At 47.3% G+C, this 17,661-nt stretch overlaps 1 protein-coding gene across 2 annotated transcripts in view; it reads right to left on the bottom strand.

The window, feature by feature from the left end:
• Nucleotides 1–3,859: 3,859 nt before the first annotated feature.
• Nucleotides 3,860–17,661, bottom strand: part of GLB1L2 (galactosidase beta 1 like 2) — a 68,333-nt gene continuing 54,531 nt past the window's right edge. Inside the window, exons 11-19 of one of the 2 annotated variants that reach the window (XM_044282009.1) lie at nucleotides 14,297–14,377; nucleotides 13,907–14,013; nucleotides 13,555–13,701; nucleotides 12,977–13,048; nucleotides 10,922–11,000; nucleotides 6,624–6,711; nucleotides 5,665–5,776; nucleotides 4,845–4,961; nucleotides 3,860–4,478 (exon numbers count right to left, since the gene is read on the bottom strand). In XM_044282009.1, the coding sequence (XP_044137944.1) occupies nucleotides 4,392–4,478; nucleotides 4,845–4,961; nucleotides 5,665–5,776; nucleotides 6,624–6,711; nucleotides 10,922–11,000; nucleotides 12,977–13,048; nucleotides 13,555–13,701; nucleotides 13,907–14,013; nucleotides 14,297–14,377 (890 nt within the window). In that variant the 3' untranslated portion in view covers nucleotides 3,860–4,391. Of the gene's footprint in view, nucleotides 4,479–4,844; nucleotides 4,962–5,664; nucleotides 5,777–6,623; nucleotides 6,712–10,921; nucleotides 11,001–12,976; nucleotides 13,049–13,554; nucleotides 13,702–13,906; nucleotides 14,014–14,296; nucleotides 14,378–17,661 lie in introns of those variants that run through there. The other variant, XR_006387929.1, reaches the window with a different exon arrangement.

Below are 17,661 nucleotides of genomic sequence, written 5' to 3'. Positions count from 1 at the left end.
TTCACTTATTTATTTTTTATGTTAACTGTGTGCACTTTTACACGTTGTGTGTTCACTAGGATTTTCAGGGTTGCGGCGCCCTTATGGGTACCCCCTCCTTGAGGTCTAGGGGGGGTGTGTGTGGCCATATTGGTTCCTCACCCCCCTGCCAAACCCTGTGGGCTCTCCCTCCGGGGAGAGTCCAGACCTTGTTGAAGCTCCTGACTGGCAGCCTAGGCGAAAGCCGGGAGCATAAATGGGCGTAACCTTGGCTTCGGCTGAGGGTTGCCGCTTGTCCCAGTCCCTTGCAGGAGCTTCGGCCCCAGAGGGATAGGGAACGGTGTGTCGGCGGCCCCTTCTCTTTTGGAGAGGAAATGAGATAGACCGCGACCTAGTGCACGATTTTTGTGTGGCACGCTGCAAATTGGAGGAGGATTTTTGTTGCACGAGGTGAGAGCACGACTTTGGGCTTTTAAATTTTTTTTTTTTAAATAAAATCTGAGCTGAAAAAAACTGATGCACAATCCACATCAGGTTTTCCTGCAGACGATTTTATTCCCCTGATGCATTATTTAACGCTGTTTTGGTGCAGTTTCTACGAGAATTTTCAAAGGAAATTCTGGATGCAGAATCCGCGTCAAGAATGACAAGACACTCCCGTTTTCCGCCGTGCGGTTTTTAAAACTGCAAGTAGTTAAAAAAAAAAAAAAAAAAAAAAAAAAAAAAAAGGCCCGTTTGATTTAAAATGTGGATTCTCCATAAAATTTTTGGGAAAGTTCTGCATGTGTTTCTGGTGCAGAATCCGCTGCAAAAATCCTCGCATGAATGCTTGTTAGTGATCATCTTGACTGCCGCCAATTGCCTGATGAACGAGATCATGCTGTCTAATAGCGAACTGTCATCAGCAATCCACTAGACCGTATGGGGACGAGCGATGGCATAGCGATTCCTCCTTCCCAAGCTGCGGAGGCGATCGCTGCATGTAATAGCAGCGGTCTCCGCCACAAGAGAGCAGGTGATTGACAGGTGATCCCTTCCAACAATCGCTTGCTCAGTCAGCCTGTGTAATATTGGCTAGGGCTGCAGCTAACGATTATTTGAATAATTGATTAGTTGCCGATTAATTTCTACGATTAATCGGGAAAAAACGACAAAATTACAAAACAAAGAGGTTTATACGATTTTACTTGAAAAATTATGTTCAAAGGCCATATTAAAACAAATTGTGGACGACGCTTATGGGGGATCTGTGGACGACGCTTATGGGGGGGGGGGGGGATCTGTGGACGACGCTTATGGGGGGGGGATCTGTGGACGACGCTTATGGGGGGGGGGATCTGTGGACGACGCTTATGGGGGGGGGGGGGGGGATCTGTGGACGACGCTTATGGGGGGGGGGGGGGATCTGTGGACGACGCTTATGGGGGGGGGATCTGTGGACGACGCTTATGAGGGGGGGATCTGTGGACGACACTTATGGGGGATCTGTGGACGATGCTTATGGGGGGGGGGATCTGTGGACGACGCTTATGGGGGGGGGGGGGGGGGGGATCTGTGGACGACGCTTATGGGGGGGGGGATCTGTGGACGACGCTTATGGGGGGGGGGGGGGATCTGTGGACGACGCTTATGGGGGGGGGGGATCTGTGGACGACGCTTATGGGGGGGGGATCTGTGGACGACGCTTATGGGGGGGGGGGATCTGTGGACGACACTTATGGGGGATCTGTGGACGATGCTTATGGGGGGGGGATCTGTGGACGACGCTTATTGGGGGGGGGGGATCTGTGGACGACACTTATGGGGGATCTGTGGACGACACTATTATGGGGGATCTGTGGACGACACTATTATGGGGGATCTGTGGACGACGCTTATGGGGGGGGGATCTGTGGACGACGCTTATGGGGGGGGGGGGGATCTGTGGACGACGCTTATGGGGGGGGGATCTGTGGACGACGCTTATGGGGGGGGGATCTGTGGACGACGCTTATGGGGGGGGGATCTGTGGACGACGCTTATGGGGGGGGGGATCTGTGGACGACGCTTATGGGGGGGGATCTGTGGACGATGCTTATGGGGGGGGGGGGGATCTGTGGACGACGCTTATGGGGGGGGGGATCTGTGGACGACACTTATGGGGGATCTGTGACGACCTATTATGGGGGATCTGTGGACGACACTATTATGGGGGATCTGTGGACGACACTATTATGGGGGATCTGTGGACGACACTATTATGGGGGATCTGTGGACGACACTATTATGGGGGATCTGTGGACGACACTATTATGGGGGATCTGTGGACGACACTAATATGGGGGATCTGTGGACGACACTATTAGGGGGATCTGTGGCCTTGGGGATCTGTGGACGACACTATTATGGGGGATCTGTGGACGACACTTATGGAGAGGGGGATCTGTGGGTGGCGCTGTTATGGAGAGGGGGATCTGTGGGTGGCGCTGTTATGGAGAGGAGGATCTGTGGGTGGCGCTGTTATGGAGAGGAGGATCTGTGGGTGGCGCTGTTATGGAGAGGGGGATCTGTGGGTGGCGCTGTTATGGAGAGGGGGATCTGTGGGTGGCGCTGTTATGGAGAGGGGGACCTGTGGGTGGCGCTGTTATGGAGAGGGGGATCTGTGCACTGTTATGGAGAGGGGGACCTGTGGGTGGCGCTGTTATGGAGAGGGGGTGGCGCTGTTATGGAGAGGGGGACCTGTGGGTGGCGCTGTTATGGAGAGGGGGATCTGTGCACTGTTATGGAGAGGGGGACCTGTGGGTGGCGCTGTTATGGAGAGGGGGACCTGTGGGTGGCGCTGTTATGGAGAGGGGGACCTGTGGGTGGCGCTGTTATGGAGAGGGGGATCTGTGCACTGTTATGGAGAGGGGGACCTGTGGGTGGCGCTGTTATGGAGAGGGGGACCTGTGGGTGGCGCTGTTATGGAGAAGGGAACCTGTGGGTGGCGCTGTTATGGAGAGGGGGATCTGTGCACTGTTATGGAGAGGGGGACCTGTGGGTGGCGCTGTTATGGAGAGGGGGACCTGTGGGTGGCGCTGTTATGGAGAAGGGAACCTGTGGGTGGCGCTGTTATGGAGAGGGGGATCTGTGCACTGTTATGGAGAGGGGGATCTGTGGGTGGCGCTGTTATGGAGAGGGGGATATGTGCACTGTTATGGGCATAACAGTGCACAGATCCCCCTCCCCATGATAGCAGTGCCATACACAGACCCCCCCCCTCCCCATAGCAGTGCCATACACAGACCCCCCTCCCCATAGCAGTGCCATAGACCAATCCCCCTCCCCATAACAGCCCCAGCCCCGCTGCAGTCGGACTAATCACTGCATCTTTATTTTACCTTTTACAATGACGCTCCAGTAACAGGCAGAGCGGACGGCGGCGTAACGTCACTTACTCACGTGACGCACCTGCTCCGCCCACTTTATGAATGAAGGAGGCGGAGCAGGTGCGTCACGTGAGTAAGTGACGTTACGCCGCCGTCCACTCTGCCTGTTACTGGAGCGTCATTGTAAAAGGTAAGATAAAGATGCAGTGACCGCCCGCCCGCATAGCAACGAATCGGCGATCATTCGATAACTGGATTCGTCGACAACGAATCCAGTTATCGATCATAATCGATTACATAGATTAATCGTTGCAGCCCTAATATTGGCTTTACGTGTTTGCCACTGAGAACAATCACCTGATCTTCCTTGGTTGGAACAAACATCGTTCATACTTCTTAAAAACGTCTTTCAGTTCTTATACAATGGGACCAGCTGTGTGGAGGAGCCCAATCTGTTCAGCAAGGAGCGCAAAGTGATTTTATAATTGCAAAAAAAGGAAAAACATTTTATTGTTATAAAATGGATGGAAGAGATCTCCGTTTTATTATTAACATTAAATATGTCCCTGTTATCTACAAATTAAATATAAAATGCATTATTACAGCCCTCATTACTTCATATATTGTCCCCACTGGACCCTGAGATCTTCATTTTTTTGGTTTTACAAATGTTTAAAATTCCATGTAAAAAAAAAAAAAAAGGAGAGGGGATTACATTTATCCAGTAAAAGATCCAGAGATTTGGAAGACGTTAGTTTTACCACCAGAGACCTGGTGACATCAGTTGCTCTCAAGTTTCTGTTGAGATGACTCCAGACGTGGACTTGTATTGATTCCTTTAAGTGGCAGGAAGTCTACATCATCCGAAACAGTTACAGAGTGTCCCGTAGGGTGTTATTTAGCTTCATTATCAGCCTGGCACCAACAAAGCCATAGAACCTCAGGAGTTGGAGTGCTAAATGAGAGGATGTATGGACTGGAGGCTGGGTGGAAGGTCCACACGTAGGACGGAGGTTGGCTGAACGGACAGACTGCTGCCTGGTTTGACAGTCCAGACATGTCCAGCTAGTCCACATACTGGGTCCTTCCAAGGTAAGGCGAATCCACAGAATATAACGCACTGCCAACTTTTTGTTCTTCAAATATTGTAATCTGCAAAACAACGCAGAATCACAATTTTATATCTGGTTATGAAAGGATGGACAGCGGCAATACTATAGAATGCTATGATGTTAGTTGGGCTCAGCAGAATCATGGTAGGTCTTGGTGTGGAACCTGTAATACAGAGCGATACAGGGAACATCACTCCCTGCTATCAAGGCTCACCGTTTCCCTATATGAGTCGCACACAGCAGGATCACTCTTGTACAGTAAGATGTTATTTTGGGTGTAAGAGGAAGGTGGGGTAACCAGAGGAAACCCTGGAGAACATAGAACCTCCAGTGAACAGTTTTAATCTGACCCCGTTGCCCCAACGTTGTGACCCTCAGCGACATAGTGAAGTATGAAGTTACTCACTGTATTGATTCCTATCCATAACCAGGATCCTGGCACATAAAGGGTCTCTTGGGGTCCTATATCCCAGTATCGGCCCAGGTTCTTTCCATTCACAAATACGACTCCTTTCTTCCAGCCCTGTAACAGAGAGCAAAGCAGTGGTAGCGACGTCAGCACATCATTGGGGCGTTTGAAGTTAGAACATACGATTGGCGATTTTACCTAGGTATGATGCAGAAACCTACAAGGCACTAAATTAGAATAATTTGTAGAAAAGGGAGGTCAGTGTAAGGATATACAGTAAAGCCTCTAACAATCACATCCCTGAGCACTAAACTTAAAGGGGTTTTATATTGATGATGTATCCTCAGGATAGGTCATCAATATCCGATTGGTGGGGGTCCCACACTTGGCACCCCCGCTGATCAGCTGTTTGAAGAGGAAGCAGTGCTCCATGCGAGCGCTACTTCCTCTTCATTACACTTCCTGTCATCTCAGAAGCAAGTATACTTACAAGTACTCACTCCTTTCACTTGATTGGAGCGAGTACTTGTAATTACACTATGCAACCGCTACAGGGGAGACGACGCTTAGTGTTATGAAGAGGAAGCAGTGCTCGCATGGAGCGCCGCCTGCTCTTCAAGTAGCTGATTAGTGGGGTTGCCGGGTGTTGGACCCCCACCGATCAGATATGGATGACTTATCCTGAGGATAGGTCATCAATATAAAAGCCCTGCACAACCCCTTCAACCCCAAAACCACAATGACCACAACCTCCTGGAAACCATCATGTTGGATTCTCTTGTTTTATTTGAACCTTGAACTAGGAGGGGGGGTTTACCTTCATGGACAAGTAGGTGTCAGCTGGAGAATAGTTGACCTGTAGAGATCCCTGGCAGAATACCGGACCCTTATTCTCCTCGCTTACATCTGACCACTGGATTTTGTTGAGGCTTGTGAAAAACAGAAGAAGAAGGTGACACCCAGTTGTCATCATGCAGACATGCTCTTAAAGGGAACCTGTGAAACTGAACATGGTGTCTGATCTGCCAGCATCATTTACTGAGGAGGAGCGGAGCAAACTGGTCTGTTCCCCTGAAAGCCGCAGAAGCTAGAACGGTTTCTACATATCATTGGCAATTATCATTATCTGAGCGGGAATGTAAGAGGTCACACTGATGGGAAACAACAGTTGTCACTTGCATGAATTTTGCGTTCTCCCCCCCTTCAGTGTGAGCTGTACTATCATATAAATGATGACCGGGCAATGTTCACACATTGCAGTTTTGTTGTCCACTACTGTTGCAAAATCACAATAATATTCTGAAAAAGGTTCATAGTGTGAACACAGCCTTAATGCAGTGGAGCATCTCAGTAAAGTGTCTACATGTAAGGGAAGAGCTAGTACAAATACATATCTTGGGTGCATGCAGTTGGGAGATCTGGAAGTATGTACGCCCTAATATCAGGGTAGTGTCAGGTGGTCAATGGGGACAAAGTATGAAGGTAGTCACAGGGAAAATCTATCAATATAATCTTAAACCATTGTGTAAAATACACATGCCTAATTGGCTCTCCAGAACATGTATCTATCCTGAAAGGGAAGGACCCTGCCAGAACCTCTGGCAATGGCTTACCACCCAGAAAACAAAAGGATCAGGCAAAACTCCAAGTGACTGAACCTTATCTCCCAGGGTTAAGAGTTGGGAGCTCCCTATACACAAGACAGTCAATGAATTAAGGCTTCTCTAGTGACTTCTCTCGATATGTCGTGTCGCATACGGTTTTGTCACTTCTCACCTGCTCATGAAGGTTGCATTCATATCCAAGCTGTAGATCCTATAATTCCTCAGGGGAATATCTCTCAAGAAAACTTCGCCAACCAGACCTGAGACGGAGGGAGTCAAAAGAAGCATTACCAGAAGAGACCACGACAACGATTCAGAATTCGTGCTGTAATATGCAGACTGCTTAATAAATCTCCCCCATGTCTTTAGGTCTATTCACTTTGGGTTAATATGGTTGCTTGGCCCACATATCTGATGTCTCACATGTTCAGAAGTCTGAATAGACAAATTGGACCATTAAAGGTGGATGACCCACAGTGTCTGCCTCATGCCTGTGTCTGCTGCAGGTTACTGGGGGCAGAGGTAGTCATCCTGATAACTGAGTTAACGAGTGGCCATTACACTCTGCTCTTGTATCATTAGATCTGTTACTTCTACTTAGTTTGCACATCCCCCCACAATCACATGGACATCCAGATAATTATAGGGGATTTGTCCTCTGTATACAGCACAGTTATTTCACTAGAATATAAGCTAGAAAAATGTCTCCTGTCAAAACAGCATAAATCTCGACTATTCTACATCATGAGGTTCAAGAGACTGATTGTACAGATGACGGAAGGAAGATGATGCGATTGGAACAATATACACTAGTGGAAAATGAGAAAAAGAACACCAGGAAAACTTGCAATTGAGCGGAGATTGACAAAGTAGAAACTGCTAGTGGTGCTTGGTCAATCATCATACAATCAAGGTGGTGCCCCCTTTATTTTGGGGTCTGCAGCTGGGTATATGTTGAGGCAGGGTGACATCTCCCCATGCTGCGATACAGGCTGCCACTCTGGTAACGGTTATACAGATGATGGATATCCTTCCCATTCCAAGATTTTTCAACTTGGACCCATAGTTCAGTCAAGGTGGTTGTTGGCTGCTGTGCATGGGAGATCCATCGGCCCAATCTGGTGATTGAGCGGGTCAGGGAAAATGCTGGAGACCCTGAAAAACATTGTGTAGTGCGGGCAGTGTGTGGGTAGGCGACATTGTGTTGGAACAACACGTCTCGATTCAAAAAAGGCAACAGACTGGTTCCACAATGCCCTGGACATAACAAAGGCTGGCCAATGCTCCCTCCACGAACACCAGATAGGAACGCCTAGAGTAGCTAATGGCGCCCCACACCTGGTGTTGGTCTTGTGTGTCTCTGCACTAAGCACGATTGCAGAAGATACTCTCCAGCCCTCCTGCAAATTGTACTGCGGCCATCAATGGCAAACAATAGAGTTCAGAGAACAAAGCAGGTTCTGCCTTGGTAATAGTGATAATTATTTTCAACATTTACCATGTATAAACGGTGAACATCATTTTATTCTTGGGTGTAAAATTTGGTGGTGATTAATTTAATTAAGCTCCAAATTCCCTGGTTCCCATCATACAGACACAGAGGAAAAAGTTCTATGTTCTATCAACCCACAGCCACCACTAGGGCCTTATCATCACTAGGGCGAGCTCACTACATATAGATCCATACAGCTCCTATTGACCTCATTATCACTAGGGCGAACTCACTACATATAGATCCATACAGCTCCTATTGACCTCATTATCACTAGGGCGAACTCACTACATATAGATCCATACAGATCCCATTGACCTCATTATCACTAGGGAGAGCTCACTACATATAGATCCATACAGCTCCCATTGACCTAAACACCACTAGGGCAAGCTCACTACATATAGATACATACAGCTTCTATTGGCCTAAACACCACTAGGGCGAGCTCACTACATATAGATTTATACAGCTCCCATTGACCTCATCATCACTACTAGGGCGAGCTCACTACATATAGATTCATACAGCTCCCATTGACATCAGGGCGAGCTCACTACATATAGATTCCTACAGCTCCCAATGACCTCAACACCACTAGGGCGAGCTCACTACATATAGATTCATACAGCTCCCAATGACCTCAACACCACTAGGGCGAGCTCACTACATATAGATTCATACAGCTCCCATTGACCTCATCACCACTAGGGCGAGCTCACTACATATAGATCCATACAGCTCCTATTGACCTCATCACTACTAGGGCGAGCTCACTACATATAGATCCATACAGCTCCTATTGACCTCATTATCACTAGGGCGAGCTCACTACATATAGATTCATACAGCTCCCATTGACCTCATCACCACTAGGGCGAGCTCACTACATATAGATCCATACAGCTCCTATTGACCTCATCACTACTAGGGCGAGCTCACTACATATAGATCCATACAGCTCCTATTGACCTCATTATCACTAGGGCGAGCTCACTACATATAGATTCATACAGCTCCAATTGACCTCATCATCACTAGGGCGAGCTCACTACATATAGATCCATACAGCTCCTATTGACCTCAACACCACTAGGGTGAGCTCACTACATATAGAATTATACAGCTCCTATTGACCTCATCACCACTAGAGCAAGCTCACTACATATAGATTCATACAGCTCCCATTGTCCTCATCAGCACTAGGGCGAGCTCACTACATATAGATCCATACAGCTCCTATTGACCTCATCACCACTAGAGCGAGCTCACTACATATAGATTCATACAGCTCCCATTGTCCTCACCACTAGGGCGAGCTCACTACATATAGATTCATACAGCTCCCATTGTCCTCATCAGCACTAGGGCGAGCTCACTACATATAGATTCATACAGCTCCCATTGTCCTCACCACTAGGGAGAGCTCACTACATATAGATTCATACAGCTCCCATTGACCTCATCATCACTAGAGCGAGCTCACTACATATAGATTCATAATTCATACAGCTACCATTGACCTCATCACCACTAGGGCGAGCTCACTACATATAGATTCATACAGCTCCCATTGACCTCATCATAACTAGGGCGAGCTCACTACATATAGATTCATGCAGCTCCCATTGTCCTCACCACTAGGGAGAGCTCACTACATATAGATTCATACAGCTCCCATTGACCTCATCATCACTAGAGCGAGCTCACTACATATAGATTCATACAGCTCCCATTGTCCTCACCACTAGGGAGAGCTCACTACATATAGATTCATACAGCTCCCATTGTCCTCATCACGACTAGGGCGAGCTCACTACATATAGATTCATGCAGCTCCTACTGACCTCATCATCACTAGGGCGAGCTCACTACATATAGATTCATGCAGCTCCTACTGACCTCATCAGCACTAGGGCGAGCTCACTATATATAGATTCATACAGCTCCCATTGTCCTAACCACTAGGGCGAGCTCACTACATATAGAATTATACAGCTCCTATTGACCTCATCATCACTAGGGCAAGCTCACTACATATAGATTCATACAGCTCCCACCGACATCACCACTAGGGCGAGCTCACTACATATAGAATTATACAGCTCCCATTGTCCTCGCCACTAGAGCGAGCTCACTACATATAGATTCATACAGCTCCCATTGTCCTCGCCACTAGAGCGAGCTCACTACATATAGATTCATACAGCTCCCACTGACATCACCACTAGGGCGAGCTCACTATATAAAGATTCATACAGCTCCCATTGTCCTCACCACTAGGGAGAGCTCACTACATATAGACTTATACAGCTCCCATTGTCCTCGCCACTAGAGCGAGCTCACTACATATAGATTCATACAGCTCCCACTGACATCACCACTAGGGCGAGCTCACTATATAAAGATTCATACAGCTCCCATTGTCCTCACCACTAGGGAGAGCTCACTACATATAGACTTATACAGCTCCCATTGTCCTCGCCACTAGAGCGAGCTCACTACATATAGATTCATACAGCTCCCACTGACATCACCACTAGGGCGAGCTCACTATATAAAGATTCATACAGCTCCCATTGTCCTCATCACCACTAGGGCGAGCTCACTACATATAGACTTATACAGTTCCTATTGAGATCAATAATTAATCTATATGCAGTAGGAGCCTTTTAGTGGGGGCTGCAGGCAGAATGAACTTTATCCTGTAATGTTATGTCTATACAGGGCATTTAAAGCTCTGTAACTGAAAAAAAATGAAATTAATTTAGCAGAAAATGTTGGACAAATGTTCATACATAGTTGGGGGTCAAATTTGAAACTCCTTTTGGTTTCTGATTTATGAATATAAAACGTGTCAGTATCAACATTTTATTCGGTTGATGTATGTATGAAAAATTACAGCTTTCACTAAAATTCACTAAAAATAAACCCCTCCTCAGAGGTTTAAGATAAGTATGATATAAATCTATAGATACCTTTACGCTGATCATTTATTCTGGCTCCATAGTTAACTCGTCCGCAGTTTTCTACTAATATTCGCAGCTTTCTGTAACCCTGGAACAAGATTAGTGTGCCTTAAAAGGCTATTCTATTCCGGTAACAGCAAGTTAACCCTTTAGACTGGATAAAGTAAAGGTAGATTAAATTGGTGGGGGTCCAACCACGAGGACACACGCCAATCATGAGAAGGGAGGTCCTTTGTTCAGTATATGAGTGAAGCGCCAGTCAGACATGCATACCACCACTCCATTGAAAGTCTCTTCCTAGAGCTGGCCTCCCCACAAAACTAAGTAATTGGGAGAGGGGGGCCTTGAGAGGTGACCAATAGCCCAATGGTCACTCTGGTTGAGCACCAAAGATCCTGTGTGCTGATGAGAGAATCTTCCAGAAGGTCAACCATCACTACAGCACTCCACCAGTCTGGGCTTTATGGTAGAGTGGACAAAAAGAAGCCTCTCCTCAGTAAAAGATAAATGAAAGCCTGTCTGGAGTTTGCAAAAAGCACCTAAAAGGACTCTGACTGTGAGAAAGAAGCGTCAAGTTTGGAGGAAACCAGGCACTCCCCAATGTTATCAATACAGTGAAGTGTGGTGGTTGGCAGCATCATGCTGTGGGGGTCTTTTTCAGCAGATGGGACAGGGAGAATGGTTGGGGCTGAGGGAAAGCTAAATGGAGCAAAGTACAGATATTCTTAATGAAAACCTGATCAAGAGTGTTCTGGGCCTCAGACTGGGCTAAAAGTTCACCTTCCAACAAGACAATAACCCTAAGCACATAGCCAAGACAAAGCAGGAGTGGCTTTAGGGCATCTCTATGAATGTCCTTGACTGGTTCAGCCAGAACCCTGACTTCAACCCAACCAAACATCTCTGGAGAGGCCTGAAAATGGTTGTCCACTGAAGGTCCCATCCAACCTGACAGAGCTTGAGAGGATCTGTAGAGAAGAATGGCAGAAAATCCCCAAATCCAGGTGTGCAAACCTTGTGGCATCATATCCAAGAAGACTGGAGACTGTAATCACTGCCAAAGGTGCTTCAACTATGTCCTGAGTAAAGGGTCTGAGTACTTACTATATTGTCAATGCAAGATTGTAGTTTTTTTTTCTGTTAAATAAATTAACAAAGATTCTAAACATTTTTTTTTACTGTCTCATAATGGGGTATTGAGTGCAGAATGATAAATGTGATTTATTTTTTTATTTTAACACAAGGCCGCAACATAACAAAATGTGAAAGGGTCTGAAGACTTTCTGAATTCTGTGTGTACCGGGACTTGCTCTTACTAAATAGGTTTTTCAGAATAATTAAATGTACAATGAATTAAGCAACTAATACTGGTTTTGTTTTACTTAAACATTTTCAAGGATGCTCCTGTCCTAAAGACTAAATACCTGTCCTAATCATATCCAACTGACAAGGTCACTCTTAACAAGCTGCTCACGTGTGTGAGAAGAACAGGTTTTCAGCCCTTCAGTGTGGAAGCAGATATCGTTAAATGGTGAGGGACTGAAACACAAAGCCCCACACTTACAAAAGTGAGTGCACAAAATTTGGTACATCTAGTTTTGGAGGAAACCCTATATGTCTAGCCCGACAAAGGGGGTGTGGCTTAATAGGGGCTGGCCTAAGACACAACATTTTGCTAAAAAAAAGGATTCAACATTCGGGTGTAAAATTTTGTTCCAATTCCAAATTCTGTTGTTATAAAGTGTCTTTCCCTTCACCACATTTATCATTCACCCTCAGCCTTGTTATAAATCTGGTGCAGGTCTAGATCATCTATTATCTAGACCTCTCCAAGTTTATTAAAAAGTAGCAGAAGCTTCCATTATACAAAGATTTAAATTCATTGAACTGGGACATCCCTTAAATGTAATGAAACGTGGTGCATGGAACTATGATGGAACCACCAGCACCAAGTGCAACTAAGCCACGTACTAGAAAAGATTTGCTGTAGGCGCATAGACCTTATGGCCTCGGATGCTCTTCTCTCCTTTTATTCTTAGTCCTGTATGAATGCAGTTTACTTACCGGAACTTCGGCAATGTCCAGCTCTTGGTTTTTATAATCCACAAAACCGACAGACTGACCACTGACGAAAACCTGCAAAGACAGTAAACCGGTCACATTAAACACCTCAGCTGCTGGGCACCTACTGCAGAACTTGTGAGGAGGCATCCAACCACCAGAAGGCACCAAATGCTTATGGGTTTTAATACCACCAGCAAACTGATGGGACATCTAGAGCTGGTCTACCAGATACATTACTATTCATCTAGAATCAGGCCTTTTTTGACCCATGCTTGGATACCAAGGATTCCAGATGGGACAAACTTAAATTTACAATGAATTCCTAAAGCAGGCTTCAATCTGTAGTGTTAAAGGGGTTGTCCAGAACTAGAAGAACATGGACACTTTCTGTCCACAACAACACTACACCATGGGCAGGTCCTGTATTGCAGCTCAGCTGCTTGAAGTGAACGGAGATCAGCTGCAATACCGGACCGACCCCATGAAGAGGTGATGCCCTGTTTTTGTATGAAAGCGGTGATCTTTCTCTAATCCTGTACAAATGCTTTAACGTGATATCATTACAGACCATTCCTCACCTGTGCGCGGTCACGGACATTTCCTTTAGTATGGAACTTTCCTCCACCATATATAACAGTCTCATACAGAGTGTAGCCATAGGACTGCCCGTTTCCATCATTCACAGGCAAGTTCTCCATATTCACCGGAAGCTCAGATCTGAACGGCTGCGGACAAATTACATCCTGTAAGGATCCATCATCTCCTCTACTTTAAAGGGTATGTACAATTTTGCAATCATTGTTTTATACTTGAGTGTGTCTAAAATGTTAAAAAATAAGCAACTCTGCAAATAGTCTTTAGATAATTAGAAATACAAACATCCAGAAAATGGAACAGAACATATCAAAGAAGTTGTGCTGGCTCTTCTACCTCTCCCGTCAGCTGTAAAGCATCCCACAAGGACACACAACGTTTCAGTGACACGGCTCCATATCCAGTCTTTGTGAACAGAACGGGTGCGGGGGGAAGAGGATCAGCTACAAGGCAAAAAAATAAAAAAAATTGAGTCAGAAGAACTTGTCTGTGAGGCGCTGGTAGGGGTACGACTAAAGTACAAGGATGGGATCATGTGACCCAATCCCTAGCAACGCACCCCAATTAAGAGTTAATGCCAAAGGTCACATGACAATTGTGCTATTCCCTTCTATGTGACGTGCCTGTGCCAGAACTATTAAATACAACACTGGCGCAACCCATTGGTGTGGTGTAATGTAGCGCCAGCTAGAACCGTACTCTATTGACACAAGAGGCCATACTTACTATAATGTTTGCTGAACAACTCGCGGAGTTTGAAATATTTGGAGGTGTAATCGCCGGCCTCAGTCAGTGGGGCGTCATAATCTAAAACAGACACAAATATCATAGTAAAATAATATATTATATAAAATTAAGCCCTGAAAAAATAAAATAAAAAATTAATCACAATCACTCCTTAGGCAGCTGTACTGGTTAGATACACAATCTGCGTAGAAAATGCCAGTCTTGATACCCACTGCATCACCATAGGATGCACCATGTCCTAAATTAAGAGCATTCTCTGGCAATCCATGTGCTTAGAATGAAATCATGGCGTAAATCATGATAAATCTGCCGGGGCCGATTGCCCCACCTACACCACCTCCTAGCCCTCTTTCAGAAAGTGGCGAGGGCAACGTAAAAAAGCCATTTGTGCAAAAATTGTTGTGCAAATAGCAATTAAAAAGGTGTGTGACTTTTTCATGCCAAAACACTGGCATAGGGGCTGTCTGCTTCCGCTTCAGCATGCAGTCTCACAGATACACCGAGAAAGTAAAAACTGCAGCTGCATCCCCCTCCTCCATGTCTTCAAATTACTGATTTCTCATCCGTCTCATTGGGGGACACAGTCTTTGACCATGGGTATAGCTGTTGCCGCTAGGACGCGGACACTAAGCACACAAAGTGTAAGCTCCTCCCTCTTCAGCTATACCCTTCCTGCAGGGACCAAGTTAAATCAGTTTTTAGCTTAGTGTCTGTAGGAGGTAGGTGTTGCAAGTCTGCTGATTTTTCTTCTTTCCTTTTTTAGCGGGAAGCTTCAGGCAGTCCCTAAAACTGCATGCACTCCCACCCAGGGGACGGGAGACCAGGGGGTCACCCAAACTCCCTGCTCCTTCCCGTGCTTCGGAAGAAAAGGAAGACCAGAGGTTCCTGTAAAAACCTCTGTCTCCCACCAGAATTCGCAGCACCACGGCCGCCCACCGCAAGTCCGCTCCGTTTCCGGTGTAGCGTCCCTCACCAATGGGCCGCACACCGAAGGTGGTGATCCGGCTGGAGCCAGAAGACACTGAACAGGTGAGTATAAAGTTAGGAGACTGCTCATAGTGCCCCCCCTCTAGTACCCTCACCTCTCCACATGCGATGGTCCCCATGTGGTCGCCCTGTACTATGGACAGCAATGAGAGATGGGCAGGCACTGAGAGCCTGTGTCATTTTGGGGGCGGGGCTTGTGTTTGCTCCGCCACCCACACTAGCAGCAGAGCAGAGGGAGAGTGGGCTCCGCCTAATTTTGGATTCAAAGCACCTGGCGGGACGTTGATGGACTGGCTTGCTGTTTGGATGGACACAGACTGGGTAAGTGCTGTTTGTCCCTTCTTACAGGGCCTAACCTTCCCCTCTTCCTCGGCATCAGGATTGTCACTATGCCTGAGCCCAGACCCCAGGTCCCAAAGCAGGCAGTCCCTTTGGTGCGTCCTTTTGCTTGTGCGTCATGTTGTGCTAAATTTCCATCCCCTCAGACTCCCTCTACTTTGCATGTGCGGCCATCAAGTGGCTCGGCCCCGAACCAGTTGCTTCCTGCTGCCCAACCTACGGAAGAACCGGAATGGGGGCGTTCCCTGTCTAGGGTGGTACAGGATGTCTCCAATACCAACAAAAGCTTCTGTGGATATATTGAGGCGTTTGTCGGCAAGGCAGTGCTCTGACCGGTCCGACTCTAGGGATCATGAGGCGCGTGCCCATCGCGGCCATCCCACAAAACGGGCCAGAACATCCTCCCCCAAAAGAGTGTCTGTGTCTCCCGTTTCCTCGGCCTCTCCTCCTCCTACTAGAGAGTCTCACTCCAACGTGTCCTCAGTTGAAGAGGAATGTTCGGAGGAGAGAGGGTCAGATGAGGATGTTGTCTCGCCGGAGGGCGAGTCGTCCAAACTGTCCTCCATGGTGGACAATCTAATTACGGCAGTTATTGAGACTTTGCAGGTTGAAGATCCCGCTCCGTCATCTGCCAGCTCAGGCTTTTCCTTTAGAAGGTCCAGTCGCTCGCACAAGTGTTTCCCCAACCTGATAGACGTTTTATGTTACCAAAACGCTTGAACGTCCTTTATCCTTTTCCGAAGGATTTGACTAAGAAATGGTCGGCTCCACCTATAGTGGACCCGCCAGTTTCCCGCTTGGCTAAACATACTACCTTGCCAATGGTGGATGGGGCTTCTTTTTCTGATTTTAAAGATAAGAAGCTGGAAGCGTTTGCAAAATCTGCCTTTGAAGCAGTGGGCACAGTGCTGCAGCCAGTATTTGCCTCTACATGGGTGAGCAAGGCTATGGGAGAGTGGGTAAGTAATTTATCTCAGGGTCTCGACTCGGGAGTCCCCTCAGGGGAACTTGCAGATGTGGCCCTGCAGCTCTCGCATGCCAGTGCATATATTTGTGAAGCATCTTTGGACGCGGCCAGGTTTATGGATCGCTCGTCAGCCCTGTTGGTGGCAATTCGCTCTACCCTATGGCTCTCCTGCTGGGTGGCAGATAATGCTTCAAAGCGGACCCGGAAGTCCTACTTGGTGCGAGCGGCGACAGCTGTCTCCCGTTCGTTTTTCTTTGCTGAGACTTTTGGCTTTCCTACAGTTTGAGACTTTGCAGCAGGTGTCGCTGCGCTTCCTGTCTCATTATAAGGTGACTTTTTTGGTTGCAATTACTTCTATCAGTAGAGTGTCAGAACTCGCGACTCATGTCGTTCACCCTTCCTGATCCTCCATCAGGATAACGTGGTCCTTCGCCCCCTGTGCAGTCCTCCCTTCATTTTGTCCGGACCAGTCTCATCCTCAGGAGCAGTTGCTCCATACCCTGGATTTGGTACGAGCCGTTTGTGTCTGTCCCAGACGGCATCTTTCCGTTGAACAAATTTTCTGTTCGTGATTCCAAGACGAGGGCTGGCAGCGTCAAAGGAGGGCGCCTCAATGAGGAGGTCGTCCAAGTAAGGAAGCAGAAAAACACCCCTGGAGCGGAGCAAGGCCAGGACAGGGGCTAGAATCTTGGTGAACACCCGAGGAGCCGTCGCCAGGCCGAAGGGGAGGGCAAAAAATTGATAATGGTCGTTCCCCACCGCAAATCGAAGGAAACACTGGTGGCACTGAGCGATCGGGACGTGGAGGTAAGCATCCTGGATGACAAACTCCCCTTTCCTCAGAGAAGCTACCACGGATTGGAGGGACTCCATCCTGAACCGGCGAAGAGGGAGAAAACGGTTTAACCGTTTGAGGTCCAAGATCGGTCTCACCGAGCCTTCCTTTTTGAGAACCACAAAGAAGTTTGAGTAGAACCCCTTGAATCTGTCCTTTGGAGGAACGGGAGTAATAACTCCCTTGTCCAGAAGGGCGTGAATGGCTTCGGAGAAG

Source organism: Bufo gargarizans, chromosome 2 (assembly GCF_014858855.1).
Source record: "Bufo gargarizans isolate SCDJY-AF-19 chromosome 2, ASM1485885v1, whole genome shotgun sequence".
NCBI lineage: Eukaryota > Metazoa > Chordata > Amphibia > Anura > Bufonidae > Bufo > Bufo gargarizans.
This window is presented reverse-complemented; position numbering and strand designations above follow the sequence as displayed.